The sequence below is a fragment of the Salminus brasiliensis genome, chromosome 15 (assembly GCF_030463535.1).
Source record: "Salminus brasiliensis chromosome 15, fSalBra1.hap2, whole genome shotgun sequence".
NCBI classification, from domain to species: domain Eukaryota; kingdom Metazoa; phylum Chordata; class Actinopteri; order Characiformes; family Bryconidae; genus Salminus; species Salminus brasiliensis.
Genome location: NC_132892.1, coordinates 19,300,918 through 19,323,536, shown reverse-complemented (window position 1 = coordinate 19,323,536; position 22,619 = coordinate 19,300,918). Strand labels below are relative to the sequence as shown.

Here is a 22,619-nt window from a genome sequence, read left to right as displayed (position 1 = left end):
AGATAAGTAGGTGTTATCTGTTGTTTAGCAACCACAAGCTACTGTGAAAATACTGCAAAAGACAAAAAGGAAAAACGGAAGAAAAAGTGTCAAATTTCCAGCTGCGTATTGCATGTTGGGTAGTTTAACTGTGTCAGAGCTTGAGGTTGTTGTGGTTGCTGAGGGACCACCAGTGCTCAGGATGTGTTCAGGACTAAAAGCAGCCTCACTTTATTTGAATAGTACAATTGAGCCTCCGTTTCTCATTGACCAAAACCAAAGCAACATTGCGATGTGGTGAAACTCATTAAATTGTAAATATTTGGTAGGTTTAGGGTTGAGAGGTTGTTAATGAGGAGCCAACAGAACGCATAGGTACACAATTGACATGGAAGATTACATTTAGGTACAAGTACTGGTTAGCTAACATTAGCAGTGTTGTGGTGGGATCTTATATGATGATGATGTCTTTGTCATTATGCCTACTCACTTTCTGTCAAAATACACTGTTCTGTTTGCTCTGCACTCGTTGCAAAGTTGCCAAATTTGCAGTTGGTGCAAGATGTGCAAACAAGAGGAAGTTAAAGTTAGCTAGCTTGCTAGTAAAAACAGTGAACAAGGCCCCACCTTACACATTTGGTCTTTTGTACCCAAAGTTTTAGAGCAAGATTTGCATAATTTTGCACAAATAACCTTACACCCATCTGCTACAAATGAACATATTTTTATTATCACCATATTTGTTACATAATACTTAAACATTGTTCCCAAAAATAGAAACAGCTGTTTAAAAATATACACAATCGTAATGTCAAGTGAATGTTTCGAACCCAGCGCTAACATAAGCAAAAATAGAACCACTCGTGGCACCCGATATACGTTTCAAAAATAAACACATTAAGAGAAACACCACATGAAACACCTTAAGTACTAAATGACTAAATCAGAAAAAAACAGCTTAACAGATGAGTCAGATTTGGATGAATGCTAGTTTAAATAGATACATCTCTGGGAAAAAATTAAGAAACCACTTAATTGTTTTTCTTAAATTTGCATCTCTATGTGTATGCCAGCCATTTTATTCCAGACATTTCATCAACCAAAGCTGAGTCATCTGAATTTGCATACTATAAATGGCATAAAGCCACCCCACAGCAATGTGAAAGACTAATGGAGAGCCTGCCATGAGAGACATGAGAGCTGTGATTGGCAGTCCAGGTTATTTCACCATAGTGAGTTTTAAACGCTCTCAAAGTTCAAATATTAGTACTGTGTTGTTTACATTTTAATAATTTCTTTGCTTTGTAATTATTATTAATATAATAATACATTGTTTAAGCAGTTGTTGTTTTTTTTTTTTAGAGAAGTTGTCTTTTCTGCAAAAAAAAAAAGCAATATTTTTATTTGTAATTTAGGGAAAAATGTTGTCCATGGTTTCTGAAATTCAACGCAAATGTTAATTTCCCTAAACACATTGCCTATAAATAGTAAAACTAGAGAAACTGAGATTGTAGGGTGGTCTCTTATTAATTTGTAATAACTGATAACGAGGACTTCCCAGCTTCAAAAATACACATTGTAAAAGCCTGGCCTTGTTTCCAAAGTATTATCCGACGAATCCCCTTTTTACCCTACTTTCTACATCCAGTTTAGCTTACACTGGAGAAAGTCAAAGGACCACAATGCCTGTTTATCATGGATCAGTAATGGTATGATTAGGCAGCAGGCATTGGGTTTAATGCTATGCATGATTGTATTATTGTTAAGGAATATAAAGCTATTTTATATGAGGTGGGCTGCACCCTGTTCTAAACATCCCCAGATGCAATTTTCACATATGCAAAAAATGACACCCTAAACAACAGTGGAAAGTAAGATTAAGTATAATTGGACTTAAAATAACCTTTTTATTGCTTCCATTTTCATTTAGACCTTAAAATTACTTAAAAGTCTCAAAATCTCTTGTTATAAATTTTTCGGCAGTTGAGTTGCTATATATTTGAATTGACTGCTTTAATTCAGACAGCAAAAAATTATACATCTGTGTTAAAACTAATACTATCAAGTAATCACCATCTCACACAAATCACCAAACAAAAAACACTTTAAAGTGATCTGATAAAACCTTTACTTTGAACACTCTAAAAAAAGAGGTTTCTTCAGTAAAGGCAATGGTTCTATACAGACCTAAAATAACCCAAAACACTATTTGGATGCTAAAATGGTTGTTTACCTGGTCAAATAGTAGCTCATATATAACAAAAAAAAATCACATCAAAAGGGTTAATGTGACAGCCACACTTTTCCCTTTGCTGGCTGATGGTACTGATACTGATCATGGGATGATACTGAAACAACCGTGCAAGAGCACCCAGCAGAAAAAACACCCTACAGAGACATGCATTTTCTGTAGCACACAGTACGATGTTTTCCACTTCCTTCATCCCTTAAAACTAGAGACAATTTTTTTTCTAACCATCTGTAGAACTTCACACCATCCTTTTATCCATCCGTTCTCTCTGCCTTCATATGTGGAGGCAAATGGAAGAGTGTTAAGAGGGCTTTGAAGGAGCGTGTCCTGTATATTTCATTATTGACTTGGAGATTGTATCAGGGTTCTGCTGTCATTCTGATTCCCTCTGGTTGTACTAGGTATTTCAGACAAATTCATGGCAACAAAATCCTCTCCCACATTTGGGCAGCAGTTCCACCGGCCAAGCACCCTCCACAGGGCTTGCCGGAGCTCCGTGGAAGCAAAGTAGTACACAAAGGGGTCAAAGCAACAGTTAAGACTGGTGAGACTTAACGTGAACTTGTAGTAAGCATATATGCCTTGGCGTCTTTTGCGATAAACCATGTGGATAGGCTGGACGATCATGTTAGGCAGGTAGCAGACGATGAAGCAAAGGGCCGCAACGATCACCAGAACCTGTGTCCGCTTGTGTGAGCGGTGTACTCCTGCATCAAGCGTCTGTCTAAGGGCACGAGTCACAGCGTAATAACATGTCACTAAAATAACCATTGGCAACAGATAGAACAGTATGTACATGGTAACAAAGTAGACATATCCTTTCAGTCCTCCGAAAACATATTTAGGAATCACATCAAAACAGGTTGTGACATTGAGCTGATTAACTTTCAGGGTGAAGCTACACAAGGCATAAGGGATCTGGAATGCAAGAATAACAGCCCAGATGACAAGGCAGGTCAGAATGGCCTTTCGAGTGCTTCGCAGATGTCTGGTTTTCAAAGGGTGTACCACACCACAGTACCGCTCCAGAGCTATGACACAGGTTGTGACCATCGAGCAGCACAAGTTGCAGTAAAAGGCGGCTGTTGAAATCCCACACACCACCGATCCAAACTGCCAGTTATTGCTTCGAAGATGATAGTCCACCTAGTCAAACCAGAGAGACAAACCTTTCATTTACTTTAGTTATATTAAGTGAAGTAGTATGATAGAGTGTGACCCTAACTCTGACCTGAACCTTGACCCTGTTAGATGTTTATAATGTTAGGTGTTCTGAATAAAGCTGTAGCTGTAACCTTCTCCAGGGCCAAGTTTCCTAAAACAAGCTCACAAGCTGTAGCCTAACAGTAAAGCTTATGTTTATATAAGAAATACGTACGTAAAGGTTTTAGTCAGGTCTCGCAGCAGCATTGTTACAGATTATAGATGAAGATCCTACTTGACAGGTGCAAAATTAATGTACTAATTTGGCCAATTCTTCTGTAAAAAACTTCTGTAACTATGAATAGTTAAGTTAAGTAGAAGACGACCTAATTTTCAAAAGGCAGTTGTGTTTAATCATTTTTATAGATGTCTGCCTTTTACAGTACCAAATAAAACAAGGGAAAAAAATAGTCAGTACTTATTAACACCCCTTTTGGCAAGTATCTCAGATTTTCTATGATGTTTAGGCTGAGGGACTGTAAGGACTATGGCAAAACCTTCAGTTAAGGATTTAAGTTAGGGATTTTTAGGTGTGTTTGGGATCTTTATCATGCTTCATCCTCAGCTTTTTACAGATGAAGAATTTGCTGCCGTTTAACTGAATCCATTCCTTCCTCTACCAGTAAAATGTTTCCTGTACCAGTGGCTGCAACACAAGCCCAATGCATGATCAAACCACTCCCATGCTTAACAGTTGGAGATGCAGATGAGGCTTGATAAGATCCTTCTTTTGAAATGCACAGAAACATTTTGATGTGTTGATGCACAGTAGAGGCATGCACCACTACTCCAGTTTGGCTATTTTTTCTGAAGGTCCTTTGCAGTCATACAAGGTATTTAATTTGATTAACACCTTTGCAATTTGCATCACCTGGCCTTTCATAACAGTAAGAGTATAAAAAGAAAAAAATTTGATTGAGACCTGATTGAGACGTATTTATTATATATAATGAATTATATATAATGAATAATATTTATATTATTATATATAATTAGTATTATATATAATGCTATCATCCTATGAATTCAATGAAATAAGAATTAAAAATGGATATTATAGTCCTGAAATGAATTTTGTACAAGCAATCTGTAAGATATATAAATTCTATTAGTATGTATATCTCAAATTATGGTGTTAATTAGTACGCATACACACTTTAAACTTTGTAAACTTTACAATTATAAATGTAACTTATTAATTGAACATAATACAAAAAGCAATAAAGGCTATGAGGCGTCATGTTGTAAGGAAACTGTGGTTGTCACACTGCACGCAACCATGAACATCATTGTGTAAGAGGCTCTGATCTAAATCTGATAGCTAATCAGAAATTGGCAACACAGAATTAATTAGAGCCACTTCATAATTATAGCATTTCTATTTTCTATACCCCTTCACTCCGTATCTAAAGTGAGCTACAAATGACCAAAGGCTTGTCCAAAGGTGTTCAGAACTAAGAGGGATTAATAAAAGGTGGGTTATGACAGATATTGACAAATATATGTAGAGCCGAGCTTTAGACGTCAGTAGCAGCATTTAGGAGTTTGCTGTCAATTTCTCAATTTATCACTGACCTAGTGATAAACATGTGAACCTGTTTCTTCACATCACGTGAAGGTCACTTCTTAATTCATATTTAATTGTCGGAAGGGGTTTTTAAGTGGTGATATCTGTAAGTACATCAAGTGACAAACTGAAATCAGTTATGGCATCAGGGTTTGTGCAGTGAGCAAAAAGCCACCAAGAAATCCCTCGACATATACAGTGGGGAGAACAAGTATTTGATACACTGCTGATTTTTCAGGTTTTCCCACTTGCAAAGCATGTAGAAGACTTTAATTTTTATCATAGGTACTCTTCAACTGTGAGTGATGGAATCTAAAACAAAAATCCAGAAAAATACATTGTATGATTTTTAAATAATTAATTTCCATTTTATTGTGGGAAATAAGTATTTGATCATCTATCAACCAGTAAGAATTTTGGCTCTCACAGACATGTTACTTCTTCTTTAAGAAGCCCTCCTGTTCTCCACTCATTACCTGTATTAACTGCACCTGTTTGAACTCGTTACCTGTATAAAAGACACCTGTCCACACACTCAATCAGTCAGACTCCAGCATCTCCACAATGCCCAAGACCAGAGAGCTTTGTAAGGACATCAGGGATAAAATTGTAGACCTGCACAAGGCTGGGATGGGCTACAGGACAATAGGCAAGCAGCTTGGTGAGAAGGCAACAACTGTTGGTGCAATTATTAGAAAATGGAAGAAATGCAAAATAACGGATAATCTCCCTCGGTCTGGGGCGCCATGCAAGATCTCACCTCGTGGAGCATCAATGATCTTGAGGAAGGTGAGGAATGAGCCCAGAATTACACGGCAGGACCTGGTCAATGACCTGAATAGAGCTGGGACCACAGTCTCAAAGAAAACAATCAGTAACACTCTACGCCGTCAAGGATTAAAATCCTGCAGTGCACGCAAGGTGCCCTTCCTCAAGCCAACGCATGTCAAAGCCCGTCTGAAGTTTGCAAATGACCATCTGAATGATCCAGAGGAGGAATGGGAGAAGGTCATGTGGTCTGATGAGACAAAAATAGAACTTTTTGGTTTAAACTCCACTCGTCATGTTTGGAGGAAGAAGAATGATGAGTACAACCCCAAGAACACCATCCCAACCGTGAAGCATGGCGGTGGAAACATCATTCTTTGGGGATGCTTTTCTGCAAAGGGGACAGGACGACTGCACCGTATTGTGGGAAGGATGGATGGGGCCATGTATCGTGAGATTTTGGCCAACAACCTCCTTCCCTCAGTAAGAGCACTGAAGATGGGTCGTGGCTGGGTCTTCCAGCATGATAACGACCCAAAACACACAGCCAGGGCAACTAAAGAGTGGCTCCGTAGGAAACATCTTAAGGTCCTGGAGTGGCCTAGCCAGTCTCCAGACCTGAATCCAATAGAAAATCTTTGGAGGGAGCTTAAAGTCCGTGTGGCCCAGCGACAGCCACGAAACCTGAAGGCTCTGGAGGAGATCTGTATGGAGGAGTGGGCCAAAATCCCTGCTGCAGTGTGTGCAAACCTTGTCAAGAACTACAGGAAACGTCTCATCTCTGTAATTGCAAACAAAGGTTTCTGTACCAAATATTAAGTTTCTTTTTCTGGTGTATCAAATACTTATTTCCCACAATAAAATGGAAATTAATTATTTAAAAATCATACAATGTATTTTTCTGGATTTTTGTTTTAGATTCCATCACTCACAGTTGAAGAGTACCTATGATAAAAATTACAGTCTTCTACATGCTTTGCAAGTGGGAAAACCTGAAGAATCAGCAGTGTATCAAATACTTGTTCTCCCCACTGTAAATAAGCTTTCTGTTTACATCAGCTTTTTTTTTCTGTTTTGTTTATTTATTTATTTTATTCTTTTAAATAAAGTTGGTATTTATCTGGTTAGGTTCACACAAAACAGCTGTATGCCATCAACATAGTTGAAGTGTTACCTAGTGGGTAGCATTGGGTACTTTCCAGTAGTAGCATGTACACTCCTGCACACTCCTGGTTAAAGCTTTTGCTACTGTGAGTAATGAAGTAAGCAGAGGATGAATTGACTCTGAGAGTTGAGTATACGCTGTGCATTGTAGCTGTCTTACATTACTGGGTTTTTAACCACTGCGTACTCATATACCAGCTCTTTTTTCTCATGGCTTTAGACGGCCTTAGACAGACCTCCATCATCATAACTGTTGGCCGATTTCACAGACATGTCCTTTGTATAGTCTGATTGCTTCTGTTCAATCTCAGTTTTACTCATATGTACGACTTTTAGCGCTGCCGTCGACCATGACGGAAAACTATCGTGTTGATTCTGGGTTCCTCTCAATGTTTCTTTCTCAAACTCTTAAGGAGGACCTTGTCACCCTATCAGTGTCCTCATTTGGGGTCCAAACCCAGATTTCTGTGATGAGGTCTCTTGTAGACAGTACTATATATAAAATAAAATCAATATAAGTGTTTTTTTGCTGTTGTTGTTGTTGAGCTGTTTGTTCTTACTTGGAGCGGTAGCGTGATGCTGTAGAGCAGATCTGCAAGGCAGAGGTTAATGGAATAGATAACTGTGGGTGTTGCACGCTTCGTATGGCCACAGAGAAGAACAAGGGCAATTATATTGCACGGAGTGCTGATAACAAACCCCACTATGTAGACAACAGGTACAGCAACAGTCATGAGAGGGCTGACCAGTGCGTCCTGTGTAGCATTGTCCACATCGACTGCTATTTCATCACATGAACTGCTGTTCATTTTGGAGCAGCTGGAGTTTGTTTGGCTGAAATGAGAGAGAAAAATAAAAGTGGTGAGCTACTCTGTAAATGGATCTAAAAGGTTGCTATTCATGAACTTGTGCTGTCTTGGTGTTTAATATAGGCTTGAAAAGGTCCTACAGGTCTCTTTAGGAAAGCATTGGTTCTTCAGAGAACCAAAAGTGGTTTATTAGCTGGTTTATTTGATGTTAGATAAGAAATAACTGTGAGAAGTACCACATTTGTAACTCCACCTCCTCATATTCATCTTGCCCTATAAACCCACCTCCCTCCCTTCATTTTCCTGTGAAGAAATTCCTTCCACACCTGCTCTCAGGTAATAGAAAAGATAGAGGCTCTGGCCTCCAGTGCTCTGTACAAGCCACACAGAGATCCCCTTCTTTGCCTTAGGTAGTTTAGGGAGTGGTCCACACTCGTGAAATACAAAAACATATTTACATATGAAGAGGTACCAAAGATGAACATTTATGACCTTATAATATGTAAAATAGCTTTTACAAACATGTTAATTCAAAGTACCCATAACAGGAGATGTTGATCAATCCCCAGGACCAGCATTTAAGACTAAGGTGCCCTTGAGCGAGACACTAAACCAATTATGACTCTCGCAATAAGGTGGCTGCACATCGTGTTCCCACTGCCCTAATCACTAGTCTTAAGTGTGTGTGTGTGTGTATATGTGTGTGTGTTCTCTGCCACAGATATGGTAAATGCAGAGGTTCATTTTCGCTGTACTGCTGTGCAGTGGTGAGAGCTATGCTACATCTTAAGCTTGTAGAATGAGTGTGGATTCGCCAGCATCTCTCAGCACTGAGGTTGGACACGAGCCAATCTTCCTTTTGATCTAAATGAAAATGATAAACCTCAAAAGTATGACTAATCCCAAAACAGCCTACATGCTGTCACCGTGGTGACAAAATATAAATCAATAAAACAAGGGAATTATATGCTATATGGTAATGACTAAAGAACATCTGCGTATGAAAGAGTTTGTGTTGCAAGAATGAAGAGTACTGACAAAAGTACAAATTACAGTTAAATTACAAATAAAAAAATTCAATCCTTCCATCATGTAATGTATATATAAGATAAGCTTCAAAAATACAAAAAAACTATATATATATATATATATATATATATATATATATATATAAACTACAAAACTACTGAAACATTAATATTTTTAACTAGAATTTAATAGAAAATTGTCTCTTAGTGACAAGCTGTTTAGTCAAAAGCTGACCTTGCTCTGGCCATCCAAAAGAGAACCACTACACTATACTACCCTAAAAAAACTAAATAATACCTTATCTAGTGGAAATGGGCATTTTAATACTTACTTGCATTTCTTAAGTTCTGCATTCATTCAGATTTAAAATAAATTAGAAAGGAAAATTTATGTCTGTGTCAACGTGTTTGAGTTTTAGTATCCAAATGGACTATAAAGGTACTGCCATGTAGTAAACGCAGTGCCTTCTAGAAGTAGTAGGGCGCTATCTGTAGAAGTTTTTAGACTCGTCTTTATAAGAGGTGGGACACAAGATCTTTTCTTTTTAATATTCAATAAAATAAAATAAAATGCACTGTCCAGTACAGTTATTTATGAATCATATAATATTAAAAAGAAAACACTGTACAACAGGGTTGTGAGTGATAAAACAAACAGTGTAGGTTCCCAAAAGAATAAAGTGCGATGTGATGTGCGCAAGTGAAGAACCCAGTTTGATGCTTCTTCACGTTCACACATGGCATCACTGAAAAGATTTTTAGCACTCAAATTTTTCTATATATTTTTTAAGACTATATAATAGTAATAATGTGTGTATATATTATGTGTGTGTATAATATACATGTAATATATATACACACACAAGTGTGTGCAGCCTATAGTGTAAACCATTTCCACATGAATGTTATTACTATATATATATATACTTAATAATATAATTAATAATATAAATAATATAAATATAATATAATTTTTACACACAGCATTAACTTTAATTTTGACGTTTTATCCTTTTTGCTCGAGTTTCGGCCAGTCGATTCTCAGTAAATGTGGGTGTTTGCCATCACCAAATCTCAGACAAGTTCATTTCTGTTCTAGAGATGACTTGGCCTTCAGTGATTTACCGCACATAGAATGAGCTGGCACTGGCTCATTAAGGTTAAGGTTACCTACCGACAGTTTCTGAAGAGGTTATGTGTTCTTTTGAAAATGGTTTGAAAAGTATGTGTTTGTGCTCGTATGTCTTCTGACTGTATTCCATTCTATTCCCTGCTTGTTGATTGTTGAATACGTTCTGATAGTTGAGAGCCATATGATCAAAAGAGAAATGTGTGTGAAGGGATTTTCCATTCACACAGACACAGACACTCTTTTTTGTTCTTTCATCTGTGACCACATAGAAAACTAAAATGGAAAACACCACGAGATATTCATTTTGGAGAAGTGTCAGCTACCCCAACTTTCATTTCTACTGTTTAAGGCAGCAATTCTGAATGCCAAAAAGTACACAGGCCAGACGGTAAAATAATACAACTGCAATGGAGAACATGGAAGGAAAATCCCCATCCCTTTCCAGTCACTAACAAAACTAAGCTAGACAGAAAACAATCATAAAGTGTAAACATGGAGGAGGAACACCAGATCATCAGTGAATCTACAAGAGTAATCAATTTGGATCTACATATACCTCAGAGTGTTTATTTAAGAAGCAGTGGAATCACTTTTTCCTTTTAATTCCAGAGGAAAATGCTTAATTGTAGAAAAGTACTTTTCTATAAACAAACAAGCGAACAAACAAAGTTAGTGGCACTTCTAAGGTGACACTTTGAGTGCTATTTACAGGTAAACGAAAGGCGTAACAAAGCTAATTAAACCTGAAAAATGAAAACCTACCCAAGACGTTTGAGGGAGATCGGCGGAATGTATGTTATGCCTAAACAGACTAATGACTGCGAGCACATGGTTGCATGCTTCTCAGTTCACATGGCTTGGCAAAGTGGAAGCACTGTCTGAACACGCCCCTGTGACTGTCAGATCTGACCCTTTTTTATGATACGTACGTTTGCCGTGTGTTGAGATGTTTTTCATTGCTTTGTAGTAGTAAGTACAATTCAGGCTGCCTACTTGGTGAATAAATGTGAAGAAATTAAAGCACTAAAAAAGAAGGAAAATGTGGTAAACAGTAAACACGCTTCGAATGGAACAAAAGTATTTAAATTGATTGAACCTAGTTAAAATACTTTAGTTCTTTTTTATTTATTTTTATAATAATTACAAATAAATCACTCAGCCCATATCAGCTGCACCTTCTCATCAGTGGCATTTTTTTTGGTCCCCTGTACTCTTTGTACCAGAAACCTAAAATTCTGAACTTTATGCTACAAAACAGTGGGTTGCACAGGAAGTGCACAGAAATGTTGTCTCAGCCAGGAAACCACACCTGTCAACAGCAAAACTCTTTGAATAAACTCATGTACCAAGCCTTCAATACCTGCAGGAGACAGTTTCTTTTTTTTTCCGTATCAAAAAATGGCAACTGAATATATCTGCATATTTACAATCATCTCAGATCACAGTTTGTCATTGTGAAACTTGTGGACGTGACCTGCTGCATGAACACAGAGACATGGTTCTCACTACCTGTGTCTATACAGCTGTTTCTACCAGCACCACTACAGCATTTAGTATTTGATTAGAAAAATCAGGACGTGCCCAACACAGCCTACAAATTACACCAAATGTCAACTGTAATTATTAAAGAATCACATTTAATCATTTACATGACATGCTTTTTTAATTGATTTATTTAAACACTGACGGACGGAACTCAGCATCAACATCATATTCAATTCAACGGGAAGGAAATACACCGCTATTACAGATTCTAGGAATTGACAGATCGCTCCAGTCTCACTTCTCAGAAGAGATTTAGAAACACAAATAACACAATGCAAATATTAGAACTAATGAAGAATATTTGAATATCCTGAAAATGCTCTAATTAGCATTGTCGCTGTCCAATGAAATGTGCTTCTCCAACACAGTGACTTTACAGAAGAAGGCAAAAATGTTCTAAAGTCATTTAGAGCATTTCTACTGGTCCATTCATCCAGAATTATTTACACAGTGTACAGAACAGCTATAGGTTTGAAACTATGGAGAAAACTAAAATAGACAAAAACGGAGATACATGTTTTTCACTGGACAGCAGCGTTATACAGTCCTGTAAAAAAATCAATGAGGACATCTCATGAACATCTTTGTCTTTTTTAATGCATTTAAACATTTGATCTTAATTTAAACAATATTGAGAGATAATATATATAGAGAGAGGCAATTTAACTAAACACATAAAACTGAGGAAATGTCTTAAAAATAATTTGTAAAATGTCATTAATAGAAACAGGTTTTCTTATGAAGAAAAAGTGAAGACACCCCCACATTTATTACTAATTCAAATGCCTAAAAAATCAGCTGTAGATGATTAGAACATGGTTAAAGAAGATTTTGGAGGAGCCTGTCCTAGTTAAACCTCAGAAGTTTAGTGTGGTTGGCTCTTGATTGGTAAAGTGAGTGTTATTATCATGGTAAAATCCAGAGAGCTCTCAGAGGCCTTTAGAAAGAAGGCTGTAGATGCAGATGAGCCTGGAAAGGGATTTAGCCGTTCAGCCGCTCGACTGTCCGCTAAATAAAGTACAGATGAAACAACTGCCAACATGGCCAGGTCAGGCTGTTCTAGCAAATTCAGCCCAACAATATCAAAATGTAACCACGGGGCTCTACAGGTAGATCTTGCCACAGCTGATGCCAAAGTACATCTTATCATCAGAAAGAGACCAAACAAGTTAGATTATCAGTGGAGGTTTGCGAGGAGGAAACCCTTCATGTCAAAAAAAAAAGGTTGATGTGTGAATTAGTCCTTTGTTCTTCTTCTTCAACACCTCTAACACCCTTGTTTTTTTTGTTTTTTTTTTAGCTAAGCAATCTAAGGTTGAATCTGAAACGAAAGAAATGCAGCCTGCTCAGACTGGATTCTAAGGCAGCCAGTCAGGTCTAAAACAAAGCCCAGTGATCTGGCTTTCCATTGTGTCGAGCACAAATGCTAATGACAACACAGCTAAACGCTCATATCTAGTAGTGAGCTGTCAAAATCTTGGCAACACCAAGTACTGCAGCCTTCGATTACAGAAACCTTCAACACTACACTGCCTTCTAAAGCACTTGTGAGAGAGCATGGACAGGAAGGCATCAAGTCAGCTATCTCCAGTTCGTGACACACATTCTAAATGTCTGAGCTTTAAACAAGACAGGCTGATGTGCTGCACAGGAGTTTAACTGTAGGCATTTTAGGAAACGATAAATGTGAGGAGCTCTTAAAATTCTATTAATTGTAGATTAATTTGTATAGCTTTTCTGTGTTCCGACATTTCTTCAGTTGTATGCGTTTGGTTGTATTACCACCATCTAGTAATACTGTAAAACAAAGATCATATTAAAAAATGTTTTAAATATTAAATGTTTAAATATTTCAATTTGAAGGTTTTCACTGAAGGGATTGAATGGGATTGTCCTATTTGTTTTTCCACATTACCATAGTCAGGTCTGTACTTATTAACAGTGACATCGCTATTACAGATTTTAGGAATTGACAGATCGCTCCAATCTCACTTCTCAGAAGAGATTTAACCACTGAAACATAAATAACACAATGCAAATATTAGAACTAATGGAGAATATTTGAATATCCTGAAAATGCTCTAACTAGCATCGTCGCTGCCCAATGAACTTTGGAGCTTCTCCAAAATGGTGACTTTACAGGAGGCACAAATGTTCTGAACTTTGAATAAAAGTCAGTGTAGAATAAGAGTTAATTCCAAGTCATTTAGAGCATTTCTACTGGTCCATTCATCCAGAATTATTTACACAGTGTACAGAACAGCTATAGGTTTGAAACTATGGAGAAAACTAAAACAGACAAAAATGGAGATACATGTTTTTCACTGGACAAAAGCATTATACAGTCCTGTAAAAAAATCAATGAGGACACCATCATCTTTGTCTTTTTTAATGTATTTGAACATTTGATCTTAATTTAAACAATATTGAGTTCACACAATTCATATTATTCTAATATGGATAATTCTATTTGTTTTATGTTTTTTCCACATTACCTTAGTCAGGTCTGTACTTATTAGCACAGTGACAATTTCTGTAATTTGGTTGCTCTGCATCACCACAGTAGATTTGAAATGAAGCAATGATTAGGTTACTGAAGTGTAAAATTCAAGAGGCTAAACAAAAATACTGCATTAACTATTTAGCAATTGCAGCCATGACCCTTCACTTCCACAAGCTCAAAAGTAATTGACTGATAAGCGTTTTCATGGCCTGCTTTGACCTGTTATGTCACAAATAATTACGAAGGTCTGGAGTTGATCCCAATTGACATTTGATAGCTTCTAGACTCTTAATATGCAGTCCAAAAAAGGGTCCATGCAAGTGAAAGGAGGCCATTATTAGGCTTAAAAAAACTTTAGGAGCATCCAAATCTACAATCTAGTACGTTCTCAAAAAACGAGGAATGCACCGGCGAGCACAGCAAAACCACAAGACCTGGACGACCATGGAAGACAACTACAGTGGATTAACTCAGAATCCATGTCTTGGTGAAAAGAATCACCCCTTTACAACATTTAGTCAAGCCAGGAACCCCCTCAAAGAAGCAGGCAGAGGTAGTCATTAATGTAAATACAGAGGGTTTACTTCAAGATGCAAACCACTGGTAACACTCAAGAACCAAATCTGTGGAGGAACCTCTTAAGGTGTTTGGAAAAGAAAAAAAAGGTTTCCTTGAAGGTTCCTTAAAGCACCTTAAGAGGTTCATTCACAGTTGAATATTGAAAGCACTGAAGAACCCCTAAAATTTCCTCAATTAACTGATGGAAACAGCTAATAAAGCCCGCCCACAAGATCATGATCATGATCCAATGGAAACATGGTGTATACACCGTTATAGCATGGGCATGTATGGCTGCCAGCAGAACTGGGTCACCGGTATTTACTGATGAGGTGACTGCTGATAGATGTAGCAGGATTGTATAGAGCTCTGAAGTGTACGAGGCTCTACTTCTTGCTCAGATTCAGTCAACTGCTGCAAAACCGATAGGATGGTGGTGCTTCACAGTATAAATGGATAATGACCTAAACCATACGGCGAAAGCAACCCAAGAGCTTCTCAAGGCAATGAAATCGAAAATGTTCTTGAATGGCTGAATCAGCCAATTAGCATGATTTTCACCCATGGAATACAAAACTGAAGACAAAAGGAACCACAAACAAGCAGCAACTGAAAGCGATTGCAGTAAAGGCCTGGTAAAGCATTTCACATGACGAAACTCAGCATTTGGTGATGAACATGTATGACCTATTGGTCTCAGTCCTTACACAGCCACTGACTGCATCCAGGTATTTACAAAAACAACAACAAAACAAACGTTAGTTTGTCTAATGACTTTTGAGCCAGTGAGAGACTTTGTGGAAAAAAAGGCCTGTAATTCCTAAACCATTGATGCACTAATTTCATTAAAACCCCTTGAATTAAAGCTTAACATCTATAACCTTGACACATCTTGATTGCTTCATTTGACTGCAAATGCACTGCTAGTAAATTCAGTTATTGGGGTGTGTTTAAGCCCCTGGGAACCTAAGTCTAATGAATAACCAGCATTGCTCTCCTCTTGATGTGGAATAGGCAGTCCTAGAAGTGTATCAGGTTTAGCAGACCCTTGAACAATTACAAGCTAAAGCTCGAGCTGCTACTGGAGGTAGTGGCTGCCTCGTATGCCCCGTAGTCCCTTACAGCTTATGGGTGACGAGGCGAACGGGAGGTCCCGTCAATACAGCCCCGTAGCAGGGGCGAAATGCTTCCCGCGGCCCACTCAAGCCTTGCCCTACCAGCACAACACGTAGCTGGCCTCGGTTATAGATATCAAAACCTCTGTTTTGATCTGTAAAATCAAGGCTGTGTGTATTGCCATGGTTTGCCAAAATTTGTTAACGTTGCCATCAGTCAGTCACACAAGTTTATTAACTTTGTTTGGTTTGGGTAAAGATCTTTTACCCGTCCTGTATTGCTGGTGCTATATGGAGTGGGCGACTGTCATGGTGGTAAACTGTGCATTCTGTTAACAAATGCTTCAAATGCACTGTGCTGTTGTACAGAGGCAAAATGACAAAAATTGTGTCACTGTTCGAATACTTGCTTGGCCTGACTGTACACTGGCAAAAATACTGATGATTGTACAATTACAGCAACATCTAGTCGAATAAACCAAAAAATTCTCAATATAATCGACCACAAATATAACACTTCATAACCGTTGTTATTCTAATATGTACAGTGTTTTTTTTCCTAAAACAGCAAACTGGCAACTGTGACAGGATTCTTTAACTGTAAACCTAACTGTAAAAATAACAGTAAATACTGAAACACTAATACATGTCTTTAACAGTAACATTGACACTTATCTCACTACTGATTCTCAGTTTCTCTGTCAAGAATTTCACCACATGTGAAACAAAATATGTGAAAGATGTCCTGATGTGTTTCAATTACAACAATGCAAAAGAAGGAGGAAATTCCAAAGCTTTCATTTCTTTAAACATTTAACATAATTAAGAAGGCTTAAATTGGCTCGTTGCACTCACACATCATTTACAACAACGGTTCTTTCAAGAATCTTCACATGATGAAGTGTTTAGGAAACAAAAAACTGGTCCTTCTATGTAAACTTGGCATAGCAATCCAAAATGAGCCGTCAGCACCATACGATGTAATGTTGTGATCAGAACCTCCATGGACACCTACACTGCCTCTACTGCTATTGTATTCCACCAAAGAACCCTTTTTGGCACCTTTACCTTTAAGAGCGAGGACAGAATTCCCATTCTTACATCCAAAGATTTAGAAGCACCATATTCCGACATTCTCCCATTCCCACCCTTATGGCTTTCCTTCAGTATGTATGCGTCCTTCCGCCTCACCCTCCTCCTCCCCTCTACAGTTATTGAGGTGACGGCGGATCCCCCGCAGAAAATTGGACTCAAAAGGGCAGAACGGGCACTGGTAAAGCCCCTGTTTATGGAACATCTTAACATGTTTGGTCAGCAGGGTTTCCAGCATGAAGGTCTTGCTGCACTCTTTGCAGGCGTGCGGCTTGGGGACATCATGCTTGTGACTGACGTGGTACAGTAAAAAGCCTTTTTTCTTGGAGCGCCACTTGCAAAACTTGCAGTAGTAATAGCGGGTGCTCAAGTGCTCAGTGTATTTCATAATGGCCGCATTTTTCTCCTCTTTAGCTGCCTGGCTGCTGTCCAACTCATCCTCTTCATCCTCTTCGTCGTCTTCATCCTCACTGCAAGATGCAGAGCTTCGCTTCCGCTTTATGGAATTGCCAGAAATGCTGGAGTCCTCGTTGGCTCCCCCCTCCATGCTCTGTCCTTCTTCCGTTTTTAGAGGGCCTTGCGTTAGTGATGCTTTAGTGTCTACATCCATCAAGCTGGCGGCTTGCATCCTGGGACTAGTGTCCTTGTCCTGCTCGCTTGCTTCCCCATGTCCGACCTCGGACGAATCAGAATCTTTGCTGTCCTTACTGGCACCACATCTTTCCTTGGCCTCGTCAGCTTTGCGCTTTGACCCCGAAGTCGGATCCTTCCGTTGTGCTTTGCCAGAGAAGGAGTGCTTGACCAACATGTGGTCGAAAAGTTTGGCATAGTCTTTTGACGTGAAGAAGCAGATGTAGCAGTGGAAGAGCTTGGCGGTCCGCTGGTAGAAGATAACTTTACCCAAGTGGCCCACAGACATGTCTTCACAGTGGAGGGGGTGCTGGGAGCCAACGTGGATTTGGAATGAGCATTTGGTGTTGCATTGGAAGTAGCAGTAGGGACACTGCAGGGATCTGCCTCCGTTTCCAGAGCTTGTCGTCTGCTTCTTGAAGTCTGTTGCGATTGAGGCCTTAGGTTCAGTGATGTCCTGAACTTCACTAAGAACAGATGTTGCTCCTGAAACTCTAAAGTCATTGTTGGCTTTTAGAGGTGCTTTCTGGAGAGGAGACAGTGCAAAGTTACTCAATAAAAATATGAACTTAGAAATCTAAATTTAGTTATCAGGAACAGTCAAGTTACAGTCACTCACATCTAGGTAAGCAGTTGGACCACACGTAGATCTAACTCCAGAACCTCCATTATCTGTTTTTACACATTGCTCACATCCATCTACCTAAAAACAAACAAACAAACAAACAAACAAAATAAATAAATAAATAAACAGTGTCTGCTTCATCACAGCTATGCTGACATTTTATGATAACACACTCCCTCTCGTGTTCTATTGCTTTACTATGAGCCGGTCCTGGCAATCCTGTGGCAAGTGAGTTAGAACACACGTGACACACTTGGTCTGGGGGAAGGGGGAAGATCTACCAAAAGATTAAGAGAGTCTGACTCCATCTCTGGTCTCTCTACTGCGCAGACTATGGTTTGCAAATTTGACAACATGGCGGACAGGCTTGATGTCTGTAGAACGGAAAATAATGGAATCACAGCATCCATAATTACAAGATACAAGAATATGGAAGATATTGTTAGTGCTTAATAAACACTGTTCACGGTTTCTTTACTAACTGTATTTAGACTGGTTTAACTGGATGAAGTGTTGCAGATGTTGAGTAATAAAAATGACTGTTTCCAGTATGGGAGAGTATTTGAACAGTAGTTTTTAAAAATATGTTGCAACTCATGTATTTAGTCTGTGATTACATGTATGGGGATAAATATTGTGTATCGTGAAAAATGTGTTTAAATATTGTGATATAGTATTTTCACCATATCGCTCTACATCCAACTATAAAGGCAGGCTTTGCTATGTACTGTAGCTACTATTACTATGATAATCTGTGATTTGAAAAAATAAATAAATCAGGTATGTGAAATAAAGGAGATTTTTTGTGGTAATGAAACATAATAAAATACCTTACCCATGTTTTAATACGGTTTGACATATCGGGCCAGTGATAGCGCGCAGAAATGATCTCTTTCGTCTGTTGGGTGTCATAATGATAACCATCTTCACTAACATGCGAAGCTGTAAGAACTGAAATGATCTCCTGTTCGGATTCCAGCTCCAACCGCTGTAGTCCATCAGGGTTTCCTCCTTGAAAAAGAACAGAACAGCTACAGATTTAGGCTACAGGTACACACATCAATGAAACACATCATAAATGAATAATAAGTGCTACATTTAATCGTCAAAAATAGTGTAAAAATAGTGTTTTCTACAGAAACGCACCATTTCAGGCTTCTGTACACGATGGTGATCGGAACCAGGGTCACAGTGACTACCATGTAAATACGGTTATTTCTATTACTATACAATATATTGTCTTTTTTTCTTTGTAGAGCTGATAATGGTTAAATAGAGTTAGAGAAAAATATATTTTAAAATAATATATGCATATTGCTGCTCTCCAATATAAAAAAACTAGTATCCCTGAAGCTGCTTCTGTACACAGTTTAAATCATTTTGGATGAATAGACCAATAGAAATGCTCTAAATTACTTGGAATAGATTTCCATTCAAATTTACGTTTTGTCTTGTTCTGTATGTTTTTTTTTTTTTAAACTTATTACTTACACTAAAACGTTTTAAAAAATATCTTAATTAAAATAAAACAATAACTCATCACTGGTTCCTATCTATCTCCACCTCTGTGAACAACTGCAGGATGTAAGATGGAGCATTTCCCACCCAACCACTCTGAAACAGTGGAACTTCCTTTCATATCTCCACTTGGAACATACCTGTGCTCTTTAGCATTCGATGCTGGGTAGTTTCCACTGTTGATTTGTCCTTTCCATGTTGATTTCCTTTTCATACCAATTTACTTCCTCATCCTCATCATTTTTTGTTTATTATTTTTGTTTGCATCGCAATTGACTTTGAGTCTGCTCTATTAACCAGTCCTTTTGCTCTCAGCTCAATCCAACTTTTTAAAAAAGGCCTTTAGCCAACTGGTCCCCTAGTCTGTCGTGTTGAAAGATTCCCAACTGCACAGAGGTGAACCTTCACAGAAGGTTACCGATATTCAAACTGTGAGACTGTGTCTACTACAGTGATACCCCTTCTGAAAATGCAGCTCCGAATAGCTGGTTTCATATGGTCATATTTCATATAAGCTTGTCTTAGATGGTCAAGATGGTCATCCAGGTGTAAACCTACCCTATGCTGTTAGACCAGCTGCTTTAGAAGTGTAACATTTGTTTTCATTTGAGTTTGGTGGACTAGCTGGTCAGCTACTTTGACCAAGCAGGTCATACTGGTGTACTACTTTGGTCAAGCTGGTCACACAGGCGGTTCAGCATGGTCAGGATTGTCATCCTGGTCAGCCAGGTGGATCAGCATGGTCATCATGATGGTCAACCAACAGGGTCATCATGATGGTCAACCAACAAGGTCTTCATGAGGGTCAACCAACAAGGTCTTCATGAGGGTCATCAGCTTGGTCATTCTGGTCAACAAGCTTGGTCAGGTTCATGCTGGCAGACCAGCTAAACTACTATCTCAAACATACCTCATGCTGGACAAGAGCTAAGCTAAGCTTGAGCTGGCCAAGCTGGTCCGTCTGCATGGTCATGATGGTCATCCAGCATGGTCATCAGCTTTGTCATGATGGTCATTCTGGTCAACAAGCTTGGTCAGGTTTATCCTGGCAGACCAGCTAAACTACCATTCTCAAGCATACCTCATGCTGGACAAGAGCAAAGCTAAGCCTGAATTGGCCAAGCTGGTCCGTCAGCATGTAATCATGATGGTCAACCAACATGGTCATCATGAGGGTCATCAGCTTGGTCATGATTGTCATTCTGGTCAACACGCTTGGTCAGGTTTATCCTGGCAGACCAGCTAAACCACCAATCTCAAGCATACCTCATGCTGGTCAAAAGCAAAGCTAAGCCTGGGTTGGCAAAGCTGGTCCGTCAGCATGTCATCATGATGGTCAACCAACATGGTCATCATGAGGGTCATCAGTTTGGTCATGATTGTAATTCTGGTCAACAAGCTTGGTCAGGTTCATGCTGGCAGACCAGCTAAACCACCAATCTCAAAGCTAAATCTTGAGCTGGCCAAGCAGGAATTTCTAATAGAGGTGACTCTGCTTACTGTACCATTTCACAATGGGAAAAGCAGCTCTGTGCGCATCCAAGTGGGAGCTGTGATGTGCTACTAGCTAGCTCCATCCCCCTAAGTAGCAAAATGGCACCACTGTGCATATTTAATCAGTGATCGGTGTTAGGTAGCGCTAACGTTACACAGGATCGCTGGAACATGCAATACAAGCTGTGTACAACATGTCCACAAGAACCGCACAAAAAAGCACGCTAGCTAAGTTAGCTATCTAGCACGTTTAGGTAGGGAGCAGCTAGCGTGCTTTGTTTAGGAGAACGGTTCTGGTAGCTGAACAGCTGGATAAATTACAGTCTGTTAGTTCATTTCATCCGAAGATGATAGCTAGCTGATGTCCACTCGTGTCCAATAAATATAGGACATGTGGAAAGTCAGCTAGCAAGCAGACTAGCTAATAGTGTCCACGGCTCTCTCTCTCTCTCTCTCTCTGTCTGTCTCTCATATTGAGATCCGGCAGCGATGGATGCTAACGTTGATTCAGTAAGATGAGGCGAGCAGAAGTAGTTTATGGTGTTTATGGCTATAATATTGGTGTAATATGGTCGCTTTTGCTCCCTATTTCTCCCTGATCTAGCACTAGCTACCTCCACTCTCCCGAACTAGGGAACCTCGGCTTACCATCACAGTAGTTGTTCCAGGGAAACAACACCGGCACGGCGCCCTTTTTCAGCCTCCGTCTACCTCCACTTTCTTTTCGGTCTGTAATATCCTCTGGCCTGAAATGACGACTGCAGACTCGGGCGTTTGACTTTAGGGGGAAATTATCTCTGCGTACACTGACAAGCCAGGTTTTCCGCAGGCCGTCGTCCGACGGAAAACTGTGGAAGCTGAGCACCGTGTTGTACTTTGAGGTCGCTCCGCACAGAGGGACGCAGCAGTGCTCAGCTGCGAAGCCCTTCGGATGGTGCATCTTCTTGGCCATCATGGTCTAAGTTGATGGCTCAGCTGAACACTGCCCTGAATGCACAGCTGGACCACGCCGAAAGCTGTAATGTCGCTCGTATTATGCCTACACGCTTACATGTCGGTCAATATTAAGCGTATTCCCACACAAACGGGTGCTTCAGTAATATCGGAGACCCTCCCCCAGGGGGAGACAACCATCATTGGTCTAAAGCCCCTGACGCTTTTGGGGTGCAAACAGGGGGGGAGAGCGAGCTATATAGCTAGATGTACTGTAGTACAGTTGCAGCTACTGTATCTAATTAGACTCCTGATAAAACCATGACTGCTAACATGACAGCCAACTTATTATACTTATATACTTTATATAAGTTCTTCTTTAGACCCTCAGAAACATGGCAAGCACAGACCTCATCTCCACCCCCCCTTTACAAGCAAATACATACTTAGCTAATTTATTTGCTTGTAAAAGTCTATTAAAAAGCTATGTAAGAGATCTTAGATCGTCTCCATAAATGCTTAGCGATAGCTATTTAAAGAAGCCAGGCTAACGTTGCTAACAAACGCCGGCTTAGACCGTCTCCATAAATTCGCAATAAATAGTTTTTATTTCATTGAATTGAATTAATTTAAATCATTTATTTGCTTCTAAAATCTATTGAGATGCTATGTAAACAAGTGTTTAGCTAAGCTAATGTTGCTAAC

At 39.2% G+C, this 22,619-nt stretch overlaps 2 protein-coding genes across 4 annotated transcripts; both read right to left on the bottom strand.

Annotated features, from left to right (window-relative positions):
- Window positions 1-470: 470 nt before the first annotated feature.
- On the bottom strand, window positions 471-10,708 carry LOC140536148 (P2Y purinoceptor 8-like). Its single transcript, XM_072657811.1, has 3 exons — window positions 10,664-10,708; window positions 7,493-7,766; window positions 471-3,376 (listed from the first exon to the last, which is right to left on the bottom strand). Exons 2-3 carry the CDS (start codon window positions 7,739-7,741, stop codon window positions 2,570-2,572), a joined length of 1,056 nt encoding a protein of 351 aa, XP_072513912.1. The 5' UTR covers window positions 7,742-7,766; window positions 10,664-10,708; the 3' UTR covers window positions 471-2,569.
- Window positions 10,709-11,551: 843 nt separating this feature from the next.
- Window positions 11,552-22,085, bottom strand: LOC140535956 (uncharacterized). 3 transcript variants are annotated; one of them, XM_072657538.1, is made up of 4 exons: window positions 21,630-22,085; window positions 18,805-18,980; window positions 17,964-18,047; window positions 11,552-17,870 (listed from the first exon to the last, which is right to left on the bottom strand). In XM_072657538.1, exons 1-4 carry the CDS (start codon window positions 21,934-21,936, stop codon window positions 16,773-16,775), a joined length of 1,665 nt encoding a protein of 554 aa, XP_072513639.1. In that variant the 5' UTR covers window positions 21,937-22,085; the 3' UTR covers window positions 11,552-16,772. The 3 variants fall into 3 exon arrangements, with proteins under 3 accessions (XP_072513639.1, XP_072513642.1, XP_072513640.1); XM_072657541.1 differs by lacking the exon at window positions 21,630-22,085 and adding an exon at window positions 19,628-21,580; XM_072657539.1 differs by lacking the exon at window positions 17,964-18,047.
- Window positions 22,086-22,619: the final 534 nt, after the last annotated feature.